This window comes from Hippopotamus amphibius, chromosome 10, assembly GCF_030028045.1.
Source record: "Hippopotamus amphibius kiboko isolate mHipAmp2 chromosome 10, mHipAmp2.hap2, whole genome shotgun sequence".
Taxonomy (NCBI): domain Eukaryota; kingdom Metazoa; phylum Chordata; class Mammalia; order Artiodactyla; family Hippopotamidae; genus Hippopotamus; species Hippopotamus amphibius.
Genome location: NC_080195.1, coordinates 85994167 through 86011879, shown reverse-complemented (window position 1 = coordinate 86011879; position 17713 = coordinate 85994167). Strand labels below are relative to the sequence as shown.

The 17713-nt window shown below is 37.3% G+C and overlaps 1 protein-coding gene across 1 annotated transcript in view; it reads right to left on the bottom strand.

Annotated features, from left to right (window-relative positions):
* Positions 1-17713, bottom strand: part of ROBO1 (roundabout guidance receptor 1) — a 393037-nt gene that overhangs the window by 39436 nt on the left and 335888 nt on the right. The window contains exons 18-20 of the mRNA XM_057696916.1: positions 15014-15211; positions 9587-9629; positions 786-940 (exon numbers count right to left, since the gene is read on the bottom strand). Of these exons, the coding sequence (XP_057552899.1) occupies positions 786-940; positions 9587-9629; positions 15014-15211 (396 nt within the window). The remainder of the gene's footprint in view (positions 1-785; positions 941-9586; positions 9630-15013; positions 15212-17713) is intronic.

Here is a 17713-nt window from a genome sequence, read left to right as displayed (position 1 = left end):
TACTTTGATTTTGATTCCTTATGATTCTTTTTATATTTCCTATATTGTGAATGAATGTTGAAAGATTTTCTGTAAGAATTATTCGTAATTTTCCATTTTTCCTTTAAATATTATCCACTCTACATCCAATTTTACTGTCATGTTTTAGCATGAAATTTTAGCAAGTAATTTACCGCACATATTTCTGAACCAAAAACATATAATACAAAATTAGTATTAGTATACACACCTGTGAAAGATATATATTTCTTGTATCTCAGGATTTACTAGCATACTATAAAAATCTGATTTTGAATTCCAGTTAGCTTTCATTTAAAACTGTTTATTACCACTGTATAATAATAATTATTATTATCACAATTATTAAAAATTTGGTTCACTCAAACTATAGATTTATTGATCTTTTGATCTGCTTTATTCTTAAAATTTTTAAAATAAATACTATAAGTAACTACAATTAAAATTATAATTACATATATTCTTATCAAAATGAATACTTTTATATAATTTCATTTTTCCTTATTTGCTATCTACTCTAGAGTCTCTAATCTTGATTCTCCCTTCCCATACTGGGAAACTTTTCTGGGTGAAGGGTGAGGTGTGGCGATACAGGGATGGGAAAAATACTTGAATCAGGCTAGTTTGCTAAACAATAGTTAATATTTCATGAAAATGTTGATTAAATTTCCCTTCCAATTTAAGGAGAAGAAAAGGAAAGTTATTTCCTCATGGCTTGCTCCCAGCAATGCCAAGCTTTCCTATCAAGCCATCTCCGTGCCTCTAACCTGGGCGACTGTATGTGGTCAGGTTACTGTCGCTGTTCCCATTGCCCGCTGTGCAGCAACTGATGGAGCAGTCGTTGTGATTGTTACCCGTGTTAGGCCACGTGTCTGCCAGCCACGGCTGCGTGGCGGGTTCACTGATGTTGAGAAGTCCTGGCCTAAAGAAAAAAATATGTGTAAAAGCAACTGTTATATATGTAGCAAATAATATTTCCTATTCAGAATTCCAACAACTTCTTCATTTCATTATTCTCACAAATAATTTGGTCAACTATGCTGAAAGATATTATAATTCCTTTTATTTTACAGACAAGGCAACTATAATGGAATGAGACACCTCAGTTTACACAGCCATTATGTTGTACACTGGCAGAAACTTAAACATTGTACCGTGTGTAATGCTCTTCTCTGCCTTCAGTCACAGTGACTAAAAGTCAAACATGGGATCTAAAAATGTGGATGCCTATATTTTTTAGTGTTTTAGTAGCTTAAAGAATATTCTAGTAAAGACAGAATTTCTTAATTTTTGAGCTATTAAAAAATCATGATTCTCAAACTATACTACAAGGCCATGGTGAACAAGACAGTATGCTACTGGCACAAAAATAGAAAAAGATCAATGGAACAAAATAGAGACCCCAGAGGTAAACCCAAGCACATATGGGCACCTTATCTTTGACAAAAGAGGTAAACCCAAGCACATATGGGCACCTTCTCTTTGACAAATGGAAAAAAGCCTCTTCAATAAGTAGTGCTGGGAAAATTGGACAGCAACATGTAAAAGAATGACATTAGAATACTTCCTAACACCATACACAAAATAAGCTCAAAATGGATTAAAGACCTAAATGTAAGGCCAGACACTATAAAACTCCTAGAGGAAAACATAGGCAGAACACTCTATGACATACATCAAAGCAAGATCCTTTTGGACCCACCTCCTAGAATAAAGGAAATAAAATCAAGAATAAACAAATGGGACCTCATGAAACTTAAAAGCTTTTGCACAGCGAAAGAAACCCATAAACAAGACAAGAAGACAACCCTCAGAATGGGAGAAAATACTTGCCAACAAAGCAACGGACAAAGGATTAATCTCCAAAATATACAAGCAACTCATGCAGCTTAATACCAAAAAAGCAAATAACCCAATCCACAAATGGGCGGAAGACCTAAATAAACATTTCTCCAAAGAAGACATACAGATGGCCAACAGACACATGAAAAGATGCTCAACATCACTAATCATTAGAGAAATGCAAGTCAAAGCCACAATGAGGTATCACCTCACACCGATCAGAATGGCCATCATCACAAAATCTAGAAACAACAAATGTTGGAGAGGGTGTGGAGAAAAGGGAACTCTCTTGCACTGTTGGTGGGAATGTAAGCTGGTACAGCCACTATGGGAAACAGTTTGGAGGTTCCTTACAAAACTAAAAATAGAACTACCATATGATCCAGTAATCCCACTCCTGGGCATATACCCAGAGAAAACTATAATCCAAAAAGAAACATGTACCATAATGTTTATTGAAGCACTATTTACAATAGCCAGGACATGGAAGCAACCAAAATACCCATCAACAAATGAATGGATAAAGAAGATGTGGCATATATATACGATGGAATATTACTCAGCTATAAAAAGGAATGAAATGGAGGTGTAATGAGGTGGATAGACCTAGAGTCTGTCATACAGAGTGAAGTAAGCTAGAAAGAGAAAAAGAAATATTGTATGCTAACTCATATAAACGGAATCTAAAAAAAAAAAAAAAAAAAGGTACTGATGAACCCAGTGACAGGGCAAGAATAAGGATGCAGATGCAGAGAATGGACTGGAGGACACGGGGTTGCAGGGGCGGGGGGTGAAGGGGAAGCTGGGACGAAGTGAGAGAGTAGCATAGACGTATATACACTCCCAACTGTAAAATAGATAGCTAGTGGGAAGTTGCTATATAACAAAGGGAGATCAACTCGATGATGGGTGATGCCTTAGAGGGCCGGGACAGGGAGGGTGGGGGGGAGTCACGGGAGGGAGGGGATATGGGGATATGTGTATAAACATAGCTGATTCACTTTGGTGTACCTCATATGCTGGTACAAGAGTGTAAAGCAATTATATTCCAATAAGGAGCTAAAAAAGAAAAAAAAAAATAAACACATAAAAGGGGGGAGAAGAATTGTCAAAACAACTCGGTCACAAAAAAAAAAAATCATGATTCTTCTCACAACTTCATTAAAAAATAAAACATGCTCCTTTCCTGAGATAAACGATGCTTCACAGTAAGCACATTTGCATATTTTTCTTCAAAACCATGTTTCAGAGACAGTGAGTTTGGGGCTCTGTGACATTTTGCAGAGAGCCTCATCAGTGTTTCAGTGCACAGTTCTGTAAACTCATCAACATTTTCTGATGATGACAATGTAAAATGCCATAAATCCCTATATAAATAAAAGAGAGCTACTGAATTAAATCTGGTAAAACAATGATGTCCACTATAAGAAATATTAGCCTTCATGTTTTTTTTTTGGGCAAAACAGATATTAATCCTTTTTCGCTGTGCCCTGGGAATGCAAGGTACATCAGCAGTTATTAATGGGACCCCTTGACCACCGGTGCCAGAGACACAGACTGCAGTCCAGGAATGGTGATCCTGAGGTCCTTTTCCAACACTCACTCCATTTGATAACCCAGCAAAAGGGGTGATGATGCATGATGTACTGTCAGATCCACAATAAAGCGACTGGCACTACTGAGTCTGAAAAGATTTTCTGCATGGCTTCATTGTCTTTGTTAAAGTGCAATAACCACGCTTCTCATTTACCTGGGAAGCAAGAACCTGACACTGCACTTGCCATGGTTCCAATTCTGACACACAGAGTCAACGCAGGAAACTTTCTATGCAAATGATGGTTATTTGAGGAATAATTCACTTCCAATGAAAAATATGGATTTATAATTTATACATCTGTATACATACGTATATGTATGTATATGTGTATACATGTATCTGTAATAAAAATGAATATTTACCCTTTGTTTACAATGTGTGAGGTGTCGTTCTGACCTCTTTATGTGTATTAACTCATTTAATCCTTCTAATAATCTACAGAGTAGTTACTATTATTATCCAGATTTTACAGACTAGGAAACTGAGATGCCTGAGACAGGTTAAGAAACTTGTGCATGGGTACACAAAATGAGTGGGTGGCAGAGCTGGGATTCAAATCCAAGCAGTCTGCTGTAGAATCCACACTCTAAACCAGAATGCTATAAACACACATGCTGGAGAGTGCTGAAATTTCCTAAAACCCTCAAATGTTCTCATAAAAGGAAGAGTGGAGAAATGTCTGAAGTCTTAAAATTCACAATAATGCTTGTTAACACTGAACAAATTTACTATTAAAATTGTTGATAAAAATATGCTTTGAAGAGAAATGCTGCCGACCTGTTAAAATTTAAAACATTTAAATGCAAGCTGTATCACAGATATCTGGAGCTTTTGAAATCGGTGTTGGTTACAGAAATTCTGCATCTAGTAGTCTTTAGCTTTTCTTATTTTCTCTTGGACTTAAACCAAGTGTGTTATCACTTTTGAAGTTATTAAAAATAAATCTCCACATTTGACATTGTAGAAATATTATAGGATGTTTGAAGTATGGGTCAAGTGGAAATTTTCCACAGCCTGACTTAACATGTTTCAAAAGGAATACACAGTATTTTTATGCTACTATGAGTCCCTCAGGAAAACAGTTTTAAAAGTGAACATTTGATATCATCAGAGGCTGAAAGGACTTTTCATGTGTATGGGAGCTTTCCAACAGGAAGTAGGATTAACAATTTACATCCTAGTTTTCAGTTCAGACTTGTGTTTGGAATGCAAATTATTTAGGGAGGAAGGTTGAGTCATGATTACTGGCCCATAATGAATCTTAAAATGCCATATGTATATTTCAGAGACCTCTGAGGAAGTCAAGGTCATGTGTAGCTACTCTCATAAGGACGTTAGGATATTTAAAAACTAACCATCTCATAAGCTATCTTTATGCATTTAAGATGATCTAGTGTCTATGAGACAGATTTAGCTGCCCAACAATAAGAAATGACGCAGAAGCAAAACACAATGCTGGCTACAGTGATTAATATATGTTGAAAATATTATATAATGTTACCATATTTTATATATATAAAAATGCAACCATATTATACATATATATCCATATAATATGCTGGTTGTCATATTTTCATACTAACGTTTCTGAGTTTTGCCTATTTCTTGTCTTCAAAAAGATATTATCAGGGAAAGAAAGACACTAGGGCTCCCCAAAACCATATTTAACTTCCAGCGTGTATTAGGGGGACAGTTTTGTGTCACAAAGGAAAAGAGGACAAATGTACTTAAATAATTATGTGGCAATTACCTTCAATTCCTCTGCTCCTCTTACTGCAGATATTCCAATCACTCACTCCAAAAACAAATACACACACACACACACACATACACACACACACACACAGACAAACCTATCTGAACTCCAAAACTACAAAACAAAACATTAATACTAAAGGGTCCAGCGGCTGGAGAAAACAGTGAAGGGGCCTAGCAGTAAAGGCTGCCTAGAGGCTGTCTCCTCTTTCTTTTGATAGCCTGAAAGAGTTCTGAAGCCCAGGAAGACGTAAGGGATAGATCTGAGAGTGGTCAGTCCTTTACAGCAGGGGTCCCCAACCCCCGGGCCACGGACTGGTACCCGTCTGTGGCCTGTTAGGAAGCAGGCCACACAGCAGGAGGTGAGCAGGGGGTGAGTGAGTGAAGCTTCATCTGTATTTACAGCCACTCCCCAAAGCTCGCATTACCGCCTGAGCTCTGCGTCCCACCAGCATTATGGTGAGTTTTATAATTATTTCATTGTATATTAGAATGTTATCACATACTAGAAATGAAGTGCACAAGAGATGTAATGCACTTGTATCATCCTGAAAGCATCCCCCATCCCGTCCTGTCTGTGGAAAAACTGTCTTCCACAAAACGGGTCCCTGGTGCCAAAAAGGTTGGGGACCGCTGCTTTAGAGAGAAGTGAGGCCTGAGCTCTGTTTCTTTCTCACCTCCCACTGCCAGGAAATGTGCTGTTGGCATAGTGGCCCTGGTTAGCCTCATTTTCCTACTCTTTTCTTCAGGCTTTCTCTACTATTTCCTGGTTTTTGCTGTGGTTTGGATTTTAACTAGGTTTTTTGTTTTGTTCTGTTTTGTTTGTTTTTTGAAGAGGAGATTGAGATGTTTAAGGTAAGGAAAAGAAATGAATAGAAACAGCCACTTAATATTTCCATGATCCTCCACTAGATTACTTTGCAAGCCCTTTGCCCTTTTCAAGTTGAGATCTCTTTGCTTACCACAATCCTCATGTTCCCGCTTCTGTGAATAGCTAAGTTCACAATTTTGAGAACCCGAAGAACTCTCTGGTTCTCCTTCTCTCTCCACCTTCTCCTTTATCAGAGGAAAAAGTCCAGGGCCCCAAATCTCTCAAGTCATCAAGGACTGAACTCAAGTCTTCTGACATTTGTTTAATCAATAACTCAGCCCTTCTTTCTTGAGGTACTTTTCTTTGATGTCTTTCAAAGATCAATAATTCATGTATTAAATTTATGGATGTAATCCAAAAAATTACATTTATTGCTTTACAAAAATTCATGTATTTAATTATTGATTAATAAATCATGTAGCCTCTAACTCCAGGATATCACATTCTATTGTGGGAAACAATCATTTAAGCCGGGAGTTAGAAAACTATTTCTATAAAGGATCAGAGGGTAACCATTTTAGGCTGTGCAGGACATATATTTTCTGTTTCAACTACTCAGCTCTGCCACTGTTGTGGGAAAGCAGTCGTAGACAATATGTAAACAAATGAGTCTGGCTGTATTTTAATAAATCTTTATTTACAAAAACAGGTGGCAGACCACATTCAGACCAAGAGCCATAATTTGCTGACCCCTGATATAAACAAAAGATAATTGCATCACCTCATATTAGGTGCTTAACTGTGCTATTTATACAGCACAAAGAGTTCACCGAGGACACAGCAGGTGAACCTCAGCAAACTAACAAGGGGAGGGGGACACATTCCAGGCCGATGTAATAAGGACATAGAAGAGAATGCAATATTGGTGACCGGCAGGTGGGCTGACACAGTGGATTGCAGGGTGTGGCACTCAGCGTATGAAGGGGGCCTGCAAGGCCCTAGAGGTTGTGGGCATCACATGCTCTGCCCAACCTGGACTCGCTATTTTAAATACGGTGGGTTCTATTGAAAAGTGGGTTCTTCAGAATCTCAGAGACATGATCAATATGCAATTCAAAATTTCATTCTGGCTCCAATGCGCAAAGGGAATTAATAGGAAATAGTGCTAATGAAGGCAGATGAAGGTAGGACTGCTGGGAGCTTTGTAACAGATTAGGCAAGGGAGAAAAAGAGCTGGAAGTGAAACAGTACAGTGATAGTGAAGGGGGAAAACGGTAGGATCAACAAAATGCAGTAACAGATGCAGGAAAGAGGACGACTTGACATTTTGACTGACGTGTCATTAACCAGATGAGGTGGGAGGTCCAGTGAGGGCTCACAGAGTCTGAGATGCCTGAGGGAACCCAGTGTTTAAGGGATGGCATCAGACAAGTGAGTACAGGAGTCTGGCTCACTGTTCATTCTCTTACCACACTGGATCATGAAATACACACACACAACACACATATACAGAACACACACACACACACACACACACAAATGCCTAGAAAGTGAGACCTCTTCCTAATGCATTCCTGATCCTCTTACCCCGTTCTATTTTTTCCAAAGTACTCATCAGCTGCTTCTCCTATAGAGTTAACTTTTTAAAAAATGTTTATTATTAATCTTCTGTCTTCCCCACTGAATGTAAGGTTCAGAAGGACAGGAACTTTTATTGACTTTGCTCACTGATGCATCCCAGGCAACTAGAACAGTACCTGTCACATCGTAGCTATTCAATAAATAGGTTTGATGAATACATATATTTAAAATTGCGTATATAACTGTCATTTTGAGCACTGACTCTAAGATCTTTATTTAACTGTTGTCTCTGTAACATTCCAGCATCTTTTATCATTTTATTTGGTAAAAGATCATTTCTATTTGGTATTTAAAATACATCCATTTCACTGTTATACTATTTTTACATTCAAAAGGTTAATTTCAAATGATGATCTAGTGAGCTTTCCAAATGGAGCTTTGTAATTTTTCAGTCCTGCGGAAGAAACTAGCATTTGGTACTGAGAGATCCCTGCCATCATTTCCTCCTCGATAATTTGGCCGATTTGGGTTGTAAATTCCTTTAGAGCAAGGAACCAGACAGACATATTTTACACGTGTGTGTGCATGTGTGTGTGTGTGTGTGTGAGAGAGAGAGAGAGAGCACATCTGTGCACATGCCCACGCACAGAGGCTGGTGCAGAACACATCGAAGATGCTCAATAAGCACTTTCATATGCTCTGATTAACGAGGAAGCTGAAGTCTACCGTCATGAATATATACACAGAGAGGTGGTTATAACATCAGGTTAAGATTTATCCATGAGAGAATGTTCTTATGCCAGAGGCTGTTTCATGAATGTCTGGGCTATGATTTAGACAGAATTTCCCTGGATGCAAAATCATGCCCTGGTTTAATTCCTGAATAAAGTGGATTTATTCCTTACGAAGACCTCCCTAGCTTTGGGGTCTTTCAGTGGCTGGCTTTGTTTCACAAGTATGAAAACAGGAAGCTAGCAGCAGTACCCAGGAAAGAAAAGATTAGTGCTTACTGTCAAATCTGTACAGCGTTTGCTCAAAGTGGTCAATATTTTTTTCACCACTCTTTGTCATATACTAAACTCAGTAATATCATCATCAGATGGTATGTTCCTCAGATTCAGGAATAATGTTTTGTTTTTATCTCTTCCAGTAGCAACCGCATTCTCTAACTATGCAAAGCAGGACACTCAATAAGTTAACTGAATTTGAATTATAAAATGGTTTTGGTCAAAAGAGTTTTTTTTCTAACACCTTAAGCTAGAGGTTGCTGTTTTTGCAAAGAAAAAATTATCTTATCATAGAAAATCCTGAAGCTTGGCTCATGTAACTCATACCTTCTTTCAGCCCCTTTCAGCCGCCTGTCACATCGATTTGTGATTTCTCTGTGAATATATTAAAGTTCACTGAATAACAATTACCAAAAAATCATAAATGCAGGATTGAGGTTCATTTTAATTAGAGGAAAAAGAAACCTCCGTGTTAACAAGCTACCTAGATTCTCCTTTTATTTCAACATATTTCCCGGCAAATAGAGACTGAACTATGTTGAATCCATAATAAGAACAAACAAACAGACATAACCTAAAACAAGTGATGAGCCAATGCTGTATTCAGCAGGTTTCCAGATGAACACTTTTTCTTTGATAGTATCTGTTAACGAGCTATATTTCTTAATCTTCATAAATGCCATTGCTTAATTACTTTAACTCCTTTTAATCATTTGCTAAATCAGCAAGTCTGTTTTTCCCCGGTCAAAGCACTCCCTCTGGCGTTCACTGACAAAGATGCGACAGCTCCAATCAAGTGCGTTTTTGTGTTCACAAGCTTGGTTCTGCAGTACAACAGAATGCAATATTTCTAAAATATTTAAACAAATTTCACCTTTAAGTTAAACCTTTGAAGTGAAGAAAGTGAGGTCACAGATGAAGACATGAAGAAATACCTGGACTTCTTAGAATCTACAAAACAAGCAAGATAATTACCTCCCTCCACTGCTCACAGCTTCGCCTCCTCTCTGATAAGTTACTGGAATGTTACAAAAAAAAAAAAAAAAAGAAAAAAAAAGAACAATTAACAGTCATGCTTGTGTTTATATATCAAAAGCTGTGACATTAATGAGCATTTTTCTAGAATGGAATGTTTTCTCCCTTTCTACTTAGAAGCATTGCAAAAATTCATCCCAGGAAATAGCAGATTTCCCATTCAACTAGTATTTTTTAAAGACGGTATAGAATTAGACATATTATTTTATTTTCTTTATGTGCCAACAAGGTTGAAAACTAAGCAGAAGCAAACTTCAGTATATTCTTATTAAATATTAAATATAACTATTACACATTTGTACATTCACATTCTCACAGATTTCTGTTTTGAATTTATTATTAGATCATATAATTTCATGATTTTATGTAAGTGCGATCTTAAATTTGGGGAAAAAACCTACCACACCATTTCCCCAGAACTATGAGTACCAGTAAGACAAAGATAAATGTTAAAATAAACCTTCTTTCTCTCCACACACAAAGATGTATGCCAAGTTTTGACAATTAATGTGACCTGTTTTTTATTGTGGCTGTGAAAACCCTTCTCATTATATTTTCATCAGACATGTATATATAGTAAAAATACATTTTAATGCTCTTGAAAGCATTCTCAGCTTAATAAATTATGGGTATAAAATTTAGCCATAACCAAAAAAGATTTGCACATAGTTAGGCAAGGGATTAAGAATATTAGCTTTTCTGTAAATACAGAGACATTTTCTACGAAGAAATATGTTTCTAAAAGCTGCCAAATTCTGCTACTTAGAAGAACTCCAAACTGGGAGTCTGTTAAGGAGAGATAACTGCTTCCAGTGATTATAATAACTGGATTAAAACCGAGGAGGCAAGACTACAGGTACATCTTTTACTAAAGGTGATGCAAAAAAGAGGACCCACTTTGAAAGCAACTGAATAGAACGGAATATTAGGAATGAAAAGTTTCATCTTTCACATGTGCTGGGTATTTTGGTTACCTTTAAGAATGTTGATTCTAGGGATAGAGAATTGCGAGGGAGAGACATTTTTGTTGGAAAACCTGAAAGCTTATGTTAAGGGGAAAAATGCACTGCCAAGCCTGAAGTAATCAATATGATCATTAGCATGTTAAATCATGCTGAGGCCAGAAACAGTGTGTCTATCTAATGAAACACATGCAAACAAGGCTGAGATGCGATGTGGAGTCATGAATAAATAACTGCACTGAAGGGACAGCAAGCAACACTAACCATTTCCACTTCAAGTGCATGCCTGGCATGCGTAAATGAAGCACTGTCTCCCACTGTAAGTACTTTCCCCTCAATGTACTGCGGAAAATGAAAGAAAACACAGAAACACAATAGTACAACACATGCCAAACCAACAAAGAAAAGGAGAAGGGTAAGCGCAAATATATACCTGTTGGTGTGAAGGTAAAAGACGGGACTGGAAAATCAAAACAAAATATAAACCAGTTATTAAGCTGAAGAGAGAAAGGGAACATATCACATTAGTATAAATCAAGCAGACAGCTGAACATAAAACAAATGTAAATAACTAAGCCAGCAGTTCTGACACTCTGATATACGCATAAAACCAGATCTGAGGTTAAAAAAGAAGCCTGTCTCTGCAGGTACCATTTTGAAGTGTCTGACATTCTAGGACGGGAGCGGGGCGGGATCGTGCGGGGTTAGCCTGCAAATGACCCCTGCATTTTGTAATAGAGATTTAGCTCATGGCTTTAGCACAAACAGGAATCCTCTGCTATTAATCATTTCCAAACATTGGATAATGGGTTCTTAAACAAGTATTATCAGGGTCTTGCCTAAACCTTATCTAGAAATCTGAAAGTAAATGCTTATTAAAGTGGACTAATAGGTGCACTTAAGTATTCATCACCAAGAGGGAGACAGAACTAGAGACAGAGAGGAGAGAGAGAGAGAAAGAGAGAGAGAAAGAGAGAGAGAGAGAGAGAGAGAAAGGAAGGAAGGAAGGAAGGAAGGAAGGAAGGAAGGAAGGAAGGAAGGAGAATAAAGAAGAGGGAGGGAGAAAGAAGAAAAGGAAGAAAAAGGAGAGGGAAGAAGGGAAGGAAAGAAGGAAGGAAGGCAGCAAGCAAAGAAAACTGAAACAAAGAAAACCATAAAACTGAACTGTTTCACTGCTAAGAAATGCCTGACACCTTATCATATAAAGAGTGTAATGCTACATTTTTATCATCATAGAAATTTGTGAACGGACAGGAGAAATGGGGAGTTTTAAACTTTAATTTCTCTATTATAATTTACATTTAGAAGCTTTCTAGAAGCAGACTGAGCATTTTTTAAAAAACACCACACCAAAAGCTAAACAATAGAACGATAATGCCCCTCTGAAAACCTTCACTCTCTGCAGTTATAAATCTTAATCTAATCAATAATGCCTGAAATTGAACTGCAGACCTCAAAAGTAGCAGCCATGCCTCCCCCACTTTCCTATCTTCTCCCATTCTTGGGTGTTGGACAACACCAGAGCTATTTCCGTGTCATTTCATAGAGGGAGGAGGCTGATGTTTTTTTCCAAGCTCCTCACATTAACTTAAAGTAAACACTGCCCTGGAAAAGAAAGCAAGGAAATCTACCTTACTCCCTTGAACATTAAAATCTGCTTTTAAGAAATCCTTAATACACACAAACTGGAATATTGATTACTTATCACAGATCAAAAAGCTGCCAAAAATATATTTTCCACTTCACATGTGAACGTCTCCAAGACATTTACTTTAGGATTAGAGCATTTGGGTTGCAAACCTGAATGCCATAGCATTCTTTACAACTGTCATTTCTTACCAAACTATTTTATCTCTGAGCATACTAGGAAGAACAAAAACAAAACCCTCAATGCTGGGGATCCAGTTTACACACTGGGCTGCCTTTGCTGCACACCAGTCTCTGTCTTACGAATTCTACTGTGTTTTCTTTCAGTCATGTCTTTTCAGAGAGTCATGTAATTTAGCTACAATCAAAAATTCAGAGCCATAGTAACTAGTCCTCATAAAAAATATAAAAGAGATACATTTGAAAGTAAAGCTACTCAAGCAAGAAGGTAGTGCCTGAACATTAATCCGCAACCACAAGGACACAGAGAAAAAAATGCAAGGTCCCCGTCAGTACTCCTAGGCAACTGCTAAGCTCAGTTTAAGGAACGGAAGAAGAGATGAAAAGAGGTCCATCTAAATGAAATTTTTACAGCTCGTACACCAAAGGACAACTTAATTCTCAAAGCTTCCAGTAATAAAATAAACTCCTTTTATCCAGTGATACCGGTGCACTGCGTGGATGTATGTGGACAAGGGGGATGAGTGGGGGTGGGGGTGGGAGTTAAAAGTGCTCACTGTTACCCAAAGCCACACTCCGCCTTGATGGTTTATAGGTCAATAGGCTCATTCACACTGATTTCTTTAAAATATTTTACTTCCTTGTTTCTTAGAACTACCGGCATTGTTTCGGACATAGACAATTTAAGATTTCAGGATGCACTTTCTAAAACTGCACAGAACCAGAATTATGAAAAAGTGCCCACAAGGCAAAGTCAGGAAAGAAGCATCAAATGCTCACCAATTACATTTGTAATTATGTTCTATGATTTCTGCTTAAACACAAGCTAGTTAAAAGGACAATGATATTAGTTTAATAGGTTTTGCAGAAAGAGCACATAGGCACTTGCCAGCATGCTTAAAGTACATTAGTAAGAGAAAAGAAACATTTCAGGAGGGGGGGTTTCGTGTCACATATTTAGATTTCAAGACAAGAGAGAGCATTCAATTGTTACAACTACACAGTTATCATACTTCATGGCAATAAAAAAATACAGGATTCCTGGAGAATTCAAGACACTCTACATCTAGATGTTAATTCGTCACTTTTCCTCATTCAAATGGGATTTCAAACACACAACTCCCAACAGCCCGCCCCTGCCCAGCTCCCCAACACACAGACACCCACAGACCCCTTCTCTGCCTTGTTTTTCAGTCAAAGGTTTTGTATGGTAACGTGTGTCTGACATTGTTCTATTCTGTATACGTAATGGGCACCAGGTCTCCTTGCAGTAAACTCCTGGCCCTCATTTTCCATTTCACAGGCAGGGGTACTGACATTTGGCTTTATCTCTACATTGGACACACATCTGAAAACAACATATTTAAGGATGATGACGCTAAGGTGAATGTATGTACACGAAGAGACTGCTGTGGAGCCAAGGGCAGGAGGCCCATTCATGCATTTCCACAGTGTGTGGGCGACAAATTTGTGTTGATTTTCTTGCCAAGACCCCTTGTGACCAAGAGCACAAATATTTTAGACTCTTGTCCCAGACTGTCTGACAAGCTTAGAGGGACATAAGTGTGGTCAGACTTAAGTACAGATCCTATAACTAGGGTGAATGTATACTTTGCCATCTAAAAACCAGGATAATTTTGAGAACCGAAGGAGCACTGTAAATAACTTCGCTGGACTAAAGACATAAATTGGGACCGTGGTCTGAAAACTGGGACTTACGATCACCCTGCCTATAGCCCAGATATGATGCCCAGAGCTGATGAAGATATTTGAGGAGGGAAGGGAAAAGGATTATCTGTCTGATGGTGTTAACAGCCTCATCAGAAAATAAAAAATACAAACCACCGATCTACAGACTCTGAGAATATGTGGCAACAGTGTCTGTAAATCCTTAGCCTATTCAGGTCATCCATAAAACTGTAAATAATTGCAGCCACATAAACTTTCTTTTCCACACTGTAAACACATTGTTAGCAAATCGTCACCACCCATTAACAGTATATACAAATTCAGCTCTGCAACTTTAAATATAACAATACTAAAGTACTATATACCTCCTCTCTGCAAACTAAAGCACATTATTCAGCCATGTATTTCATATTTATTAAGAAACAACTGTTTTACACATAATCAGAAATAATAAAAATATAATTATATATAAATAATCTCTTTAGCTTCACAAAGGGCAGCAACACCCCCTTTAAAGTTGTGTGATAGTCCAAAGCTTGGATTTATAATTCCTGCGACAAGGTTAAAAACTTTCCTCCAGAATATAAAACAATAAAGTTATTCCCTAAAAGAACAAGGGAATGATATCACAACCAAGTGTAGACCTACCCGGGGAAAATATATTTTAAAGGAACTGGGCCTGAAACTGATAAGCCCTATTTGTAGTACTGATACTCAACAGCTGTTCATACCTCGATATTGCAATAAAATAAAAGCACTTTTGAACATCTTTATATATTAAAATCATTTAATATAGCATATGTGTAATCATGAATAACTTGGAGTCACAGATTAAAATCAAGAGTTACCTAAACATAGTAAAATATGGATAACTTAGGGAAGCGAATACCTTTTCTGATACCCGCATAAGTGCTAGTCAGCCCATTTCTCTTCTTCCGGTGTCGATAGAGCCAGATGCTAAAAACCATAAGGATGATCCAACAGGCCGCCCCAATTCCTGCGATGAATGCTGGCTGCTTCACAACGTCTGAGATCTGCTGAGCAAGGCTGACTTGGTCCTCAGGTGACACGGGGTTTCCATGAGAATCTGAAAAGCCATCTTTGGGTTAGTTTGGGTTTAAAACTCAATGAGACAATGAATGCCTACTGATATAATATATGTAAAATGGCCATCATTTTGTTAATTTTTGGACAATAATTTCTGCTTTTCATTCTTCAACATCCACCACTGTTAACTAAAAGAGTTCATGAGATTTTTGGCAAAATTATATTCATTTTACTTATCTTAATTCAAAACAAATATAATAATTTTACAGAATATATTCAAAAACAAAGATAGTAGCACACAATTTCTATGTTTTACTCCAGAAAACTGCAGTTCACTGCTTAGATAAAGTTTCCAAGACAGTGCCACCTGAGATAAATACAAAATTATAATTTTAAAACGTGAAATACTTTAATGCAAGGATACAAATAAGGCATACTGAATAACTATGTATAAGAAAGATAAAAACTTTCTCAGACTGCTATATTATATTTTCTAAAGACGGTAAGAAATAAAATTTCACTTCCTCTATAAGGTTGACTTTGAAAAAAACTGTATGTGTGAGTGTGTGTGTGTGTGTGTGTGTGTGTGCATGTGCGCACACACCCTTGTCTCCTCTCCCCCGACCCTGGAATAGTCTAAGACTCTTAACTGCCTCAGAAACACATTATTTGAAACTATGTTTGGAAGGGTCTAAAAATGCAGAATCATTAAAAACCAATGAAAAATTATGTTACCACTGAAAGAACTATGAAAAATCTTCCTTTTAAAATATTAACCATGGCCAGCAATAGCTATAAGAATACTAAATATGGACAAGAATTATCAAGTGTTATGAAGACTCAAAAAGGCTCCTGTTTTCTGTCAGCTATTCTGATTTGAGAAAATTGATGGAACTTATGGCTATTAAAATTTTCTTATTTGTTTAAACCTACTGAGATTCATTTTTCAAGCCCACCATTTTATCAAAGCACACATAGCAGTCTGCTAAGTCGACAGAAATCTGGAAGCTGTTCCTCTATCATTAAGGCATAGTCTACTTTGTTGGCACTAAGTGGTGCCAATGCTGAGGATGCCCAGTGGGCAGCATTCTTACTAGTGTCTGTAGTTTTCTTCCCCTACAACATCTGGTCAAACAAGGTGTTTGCCTATTTCACTAACCTTGGTGCTTTCTTACAACTGTTAAATCCTTTGACTCTGAAAATGTTCTGCTATCACCATCTGCTTTAAAGTAGAAACATTTGTTCCAGTCCAAAACTCTTTTTTTTTCCCAGAGAAATAATGGGTATAACTCATTAGTTATCAATAACATTTCTCAAACAGAAAAAATGCTTACAGATTATTTTTTCTTATTAAATGATACTGCATCCTGATAAGACATTGGCAGGTAAAATAAGCAGCATTCAACGGCTTAGGAAACAGTCTTAGGAAAATAGCACCCCTTTTTTACGTAAAAGGGCTAAATTGCTACTCGTGTTGTGTATGGGTGTGTTTTATATTTGCTTTTTTCTTGAACAGGATTCCGGATTTCATTCTATGGAGGGTCAAGGCTGAAAAGCCTATTTTCACAAGCAGTTGCCATCACTTGCCTTCAACTGTTTGTTGACTGAAGTTTTATTTCATGTTCCAGACTCTTTTATCTATGGTTATCCTAAGAGCACTTCATCCTCTGAAAGTTCACCAAGCCGACCTATTCTTTTTATTCTTAATACACCCTTTGTATCTGCTAGGTTTATAGATTTCATGGCTATTTGTGCAAGGTTAAGTTGAGTAGCTTCAGATTTTATGGAGACAGCTAAGGGAGGTTCCATGCAGGCGACCAGATGGGCTTAACAGAGTAAAGTGTGGTGTGACTAATGAATTGAAATGGCCTCTCTCTATCTCAGTCTTTGTCTCACTGCAGCTGAGCTTTTATTAAGATATGGAAAACTGGAACACATTCATAATTTCAAGAAAACCAATTTGACCCTTAAATCCCACGATTAAAATCTTAAATAAATAAAATTACACATGGTCCTTCTTCCAATTCATATTTGAAAACCTAGCACTGAAAGTCATGTTACACCAAATAAGTAAATGACATGACAATGTACAGGGTCATCACCGTGTAACTTTTAATTTCAGTTTTAATACGTTAATAATGACTTTTCACAAAACTAGGCAACTATCTGATTAAAAAGATCTATGTTCAGGCTACTTTCTCCCATACCTTAGCTAACACTGTAACAGATGCGTCAATCAGTTTTTAAAGATAGTTTTCTGTATTGCTTCTGTATTGCTTAAAATTTGGAATAAATGAACCAGAAATAAACTATGAAGCTATTTTTGCTTAAAAGTTGTATATATTATAATTACTGTTGAAAAAAAGTACTAAATGTAAAAGATAATCCAAAAATCAAATTCTAGCCCATGGCTGCAGCAGAGGCAGCAAGCTGTCCACTAAAGGCTTGAATGGTACTCTCATAGCATAGAGTTGTTGGGAGGTAGCTCCCTAGCCAGTGACTTGATTTTGCGGTGTTCCCATTCATCTGTTTGGAATCTCAA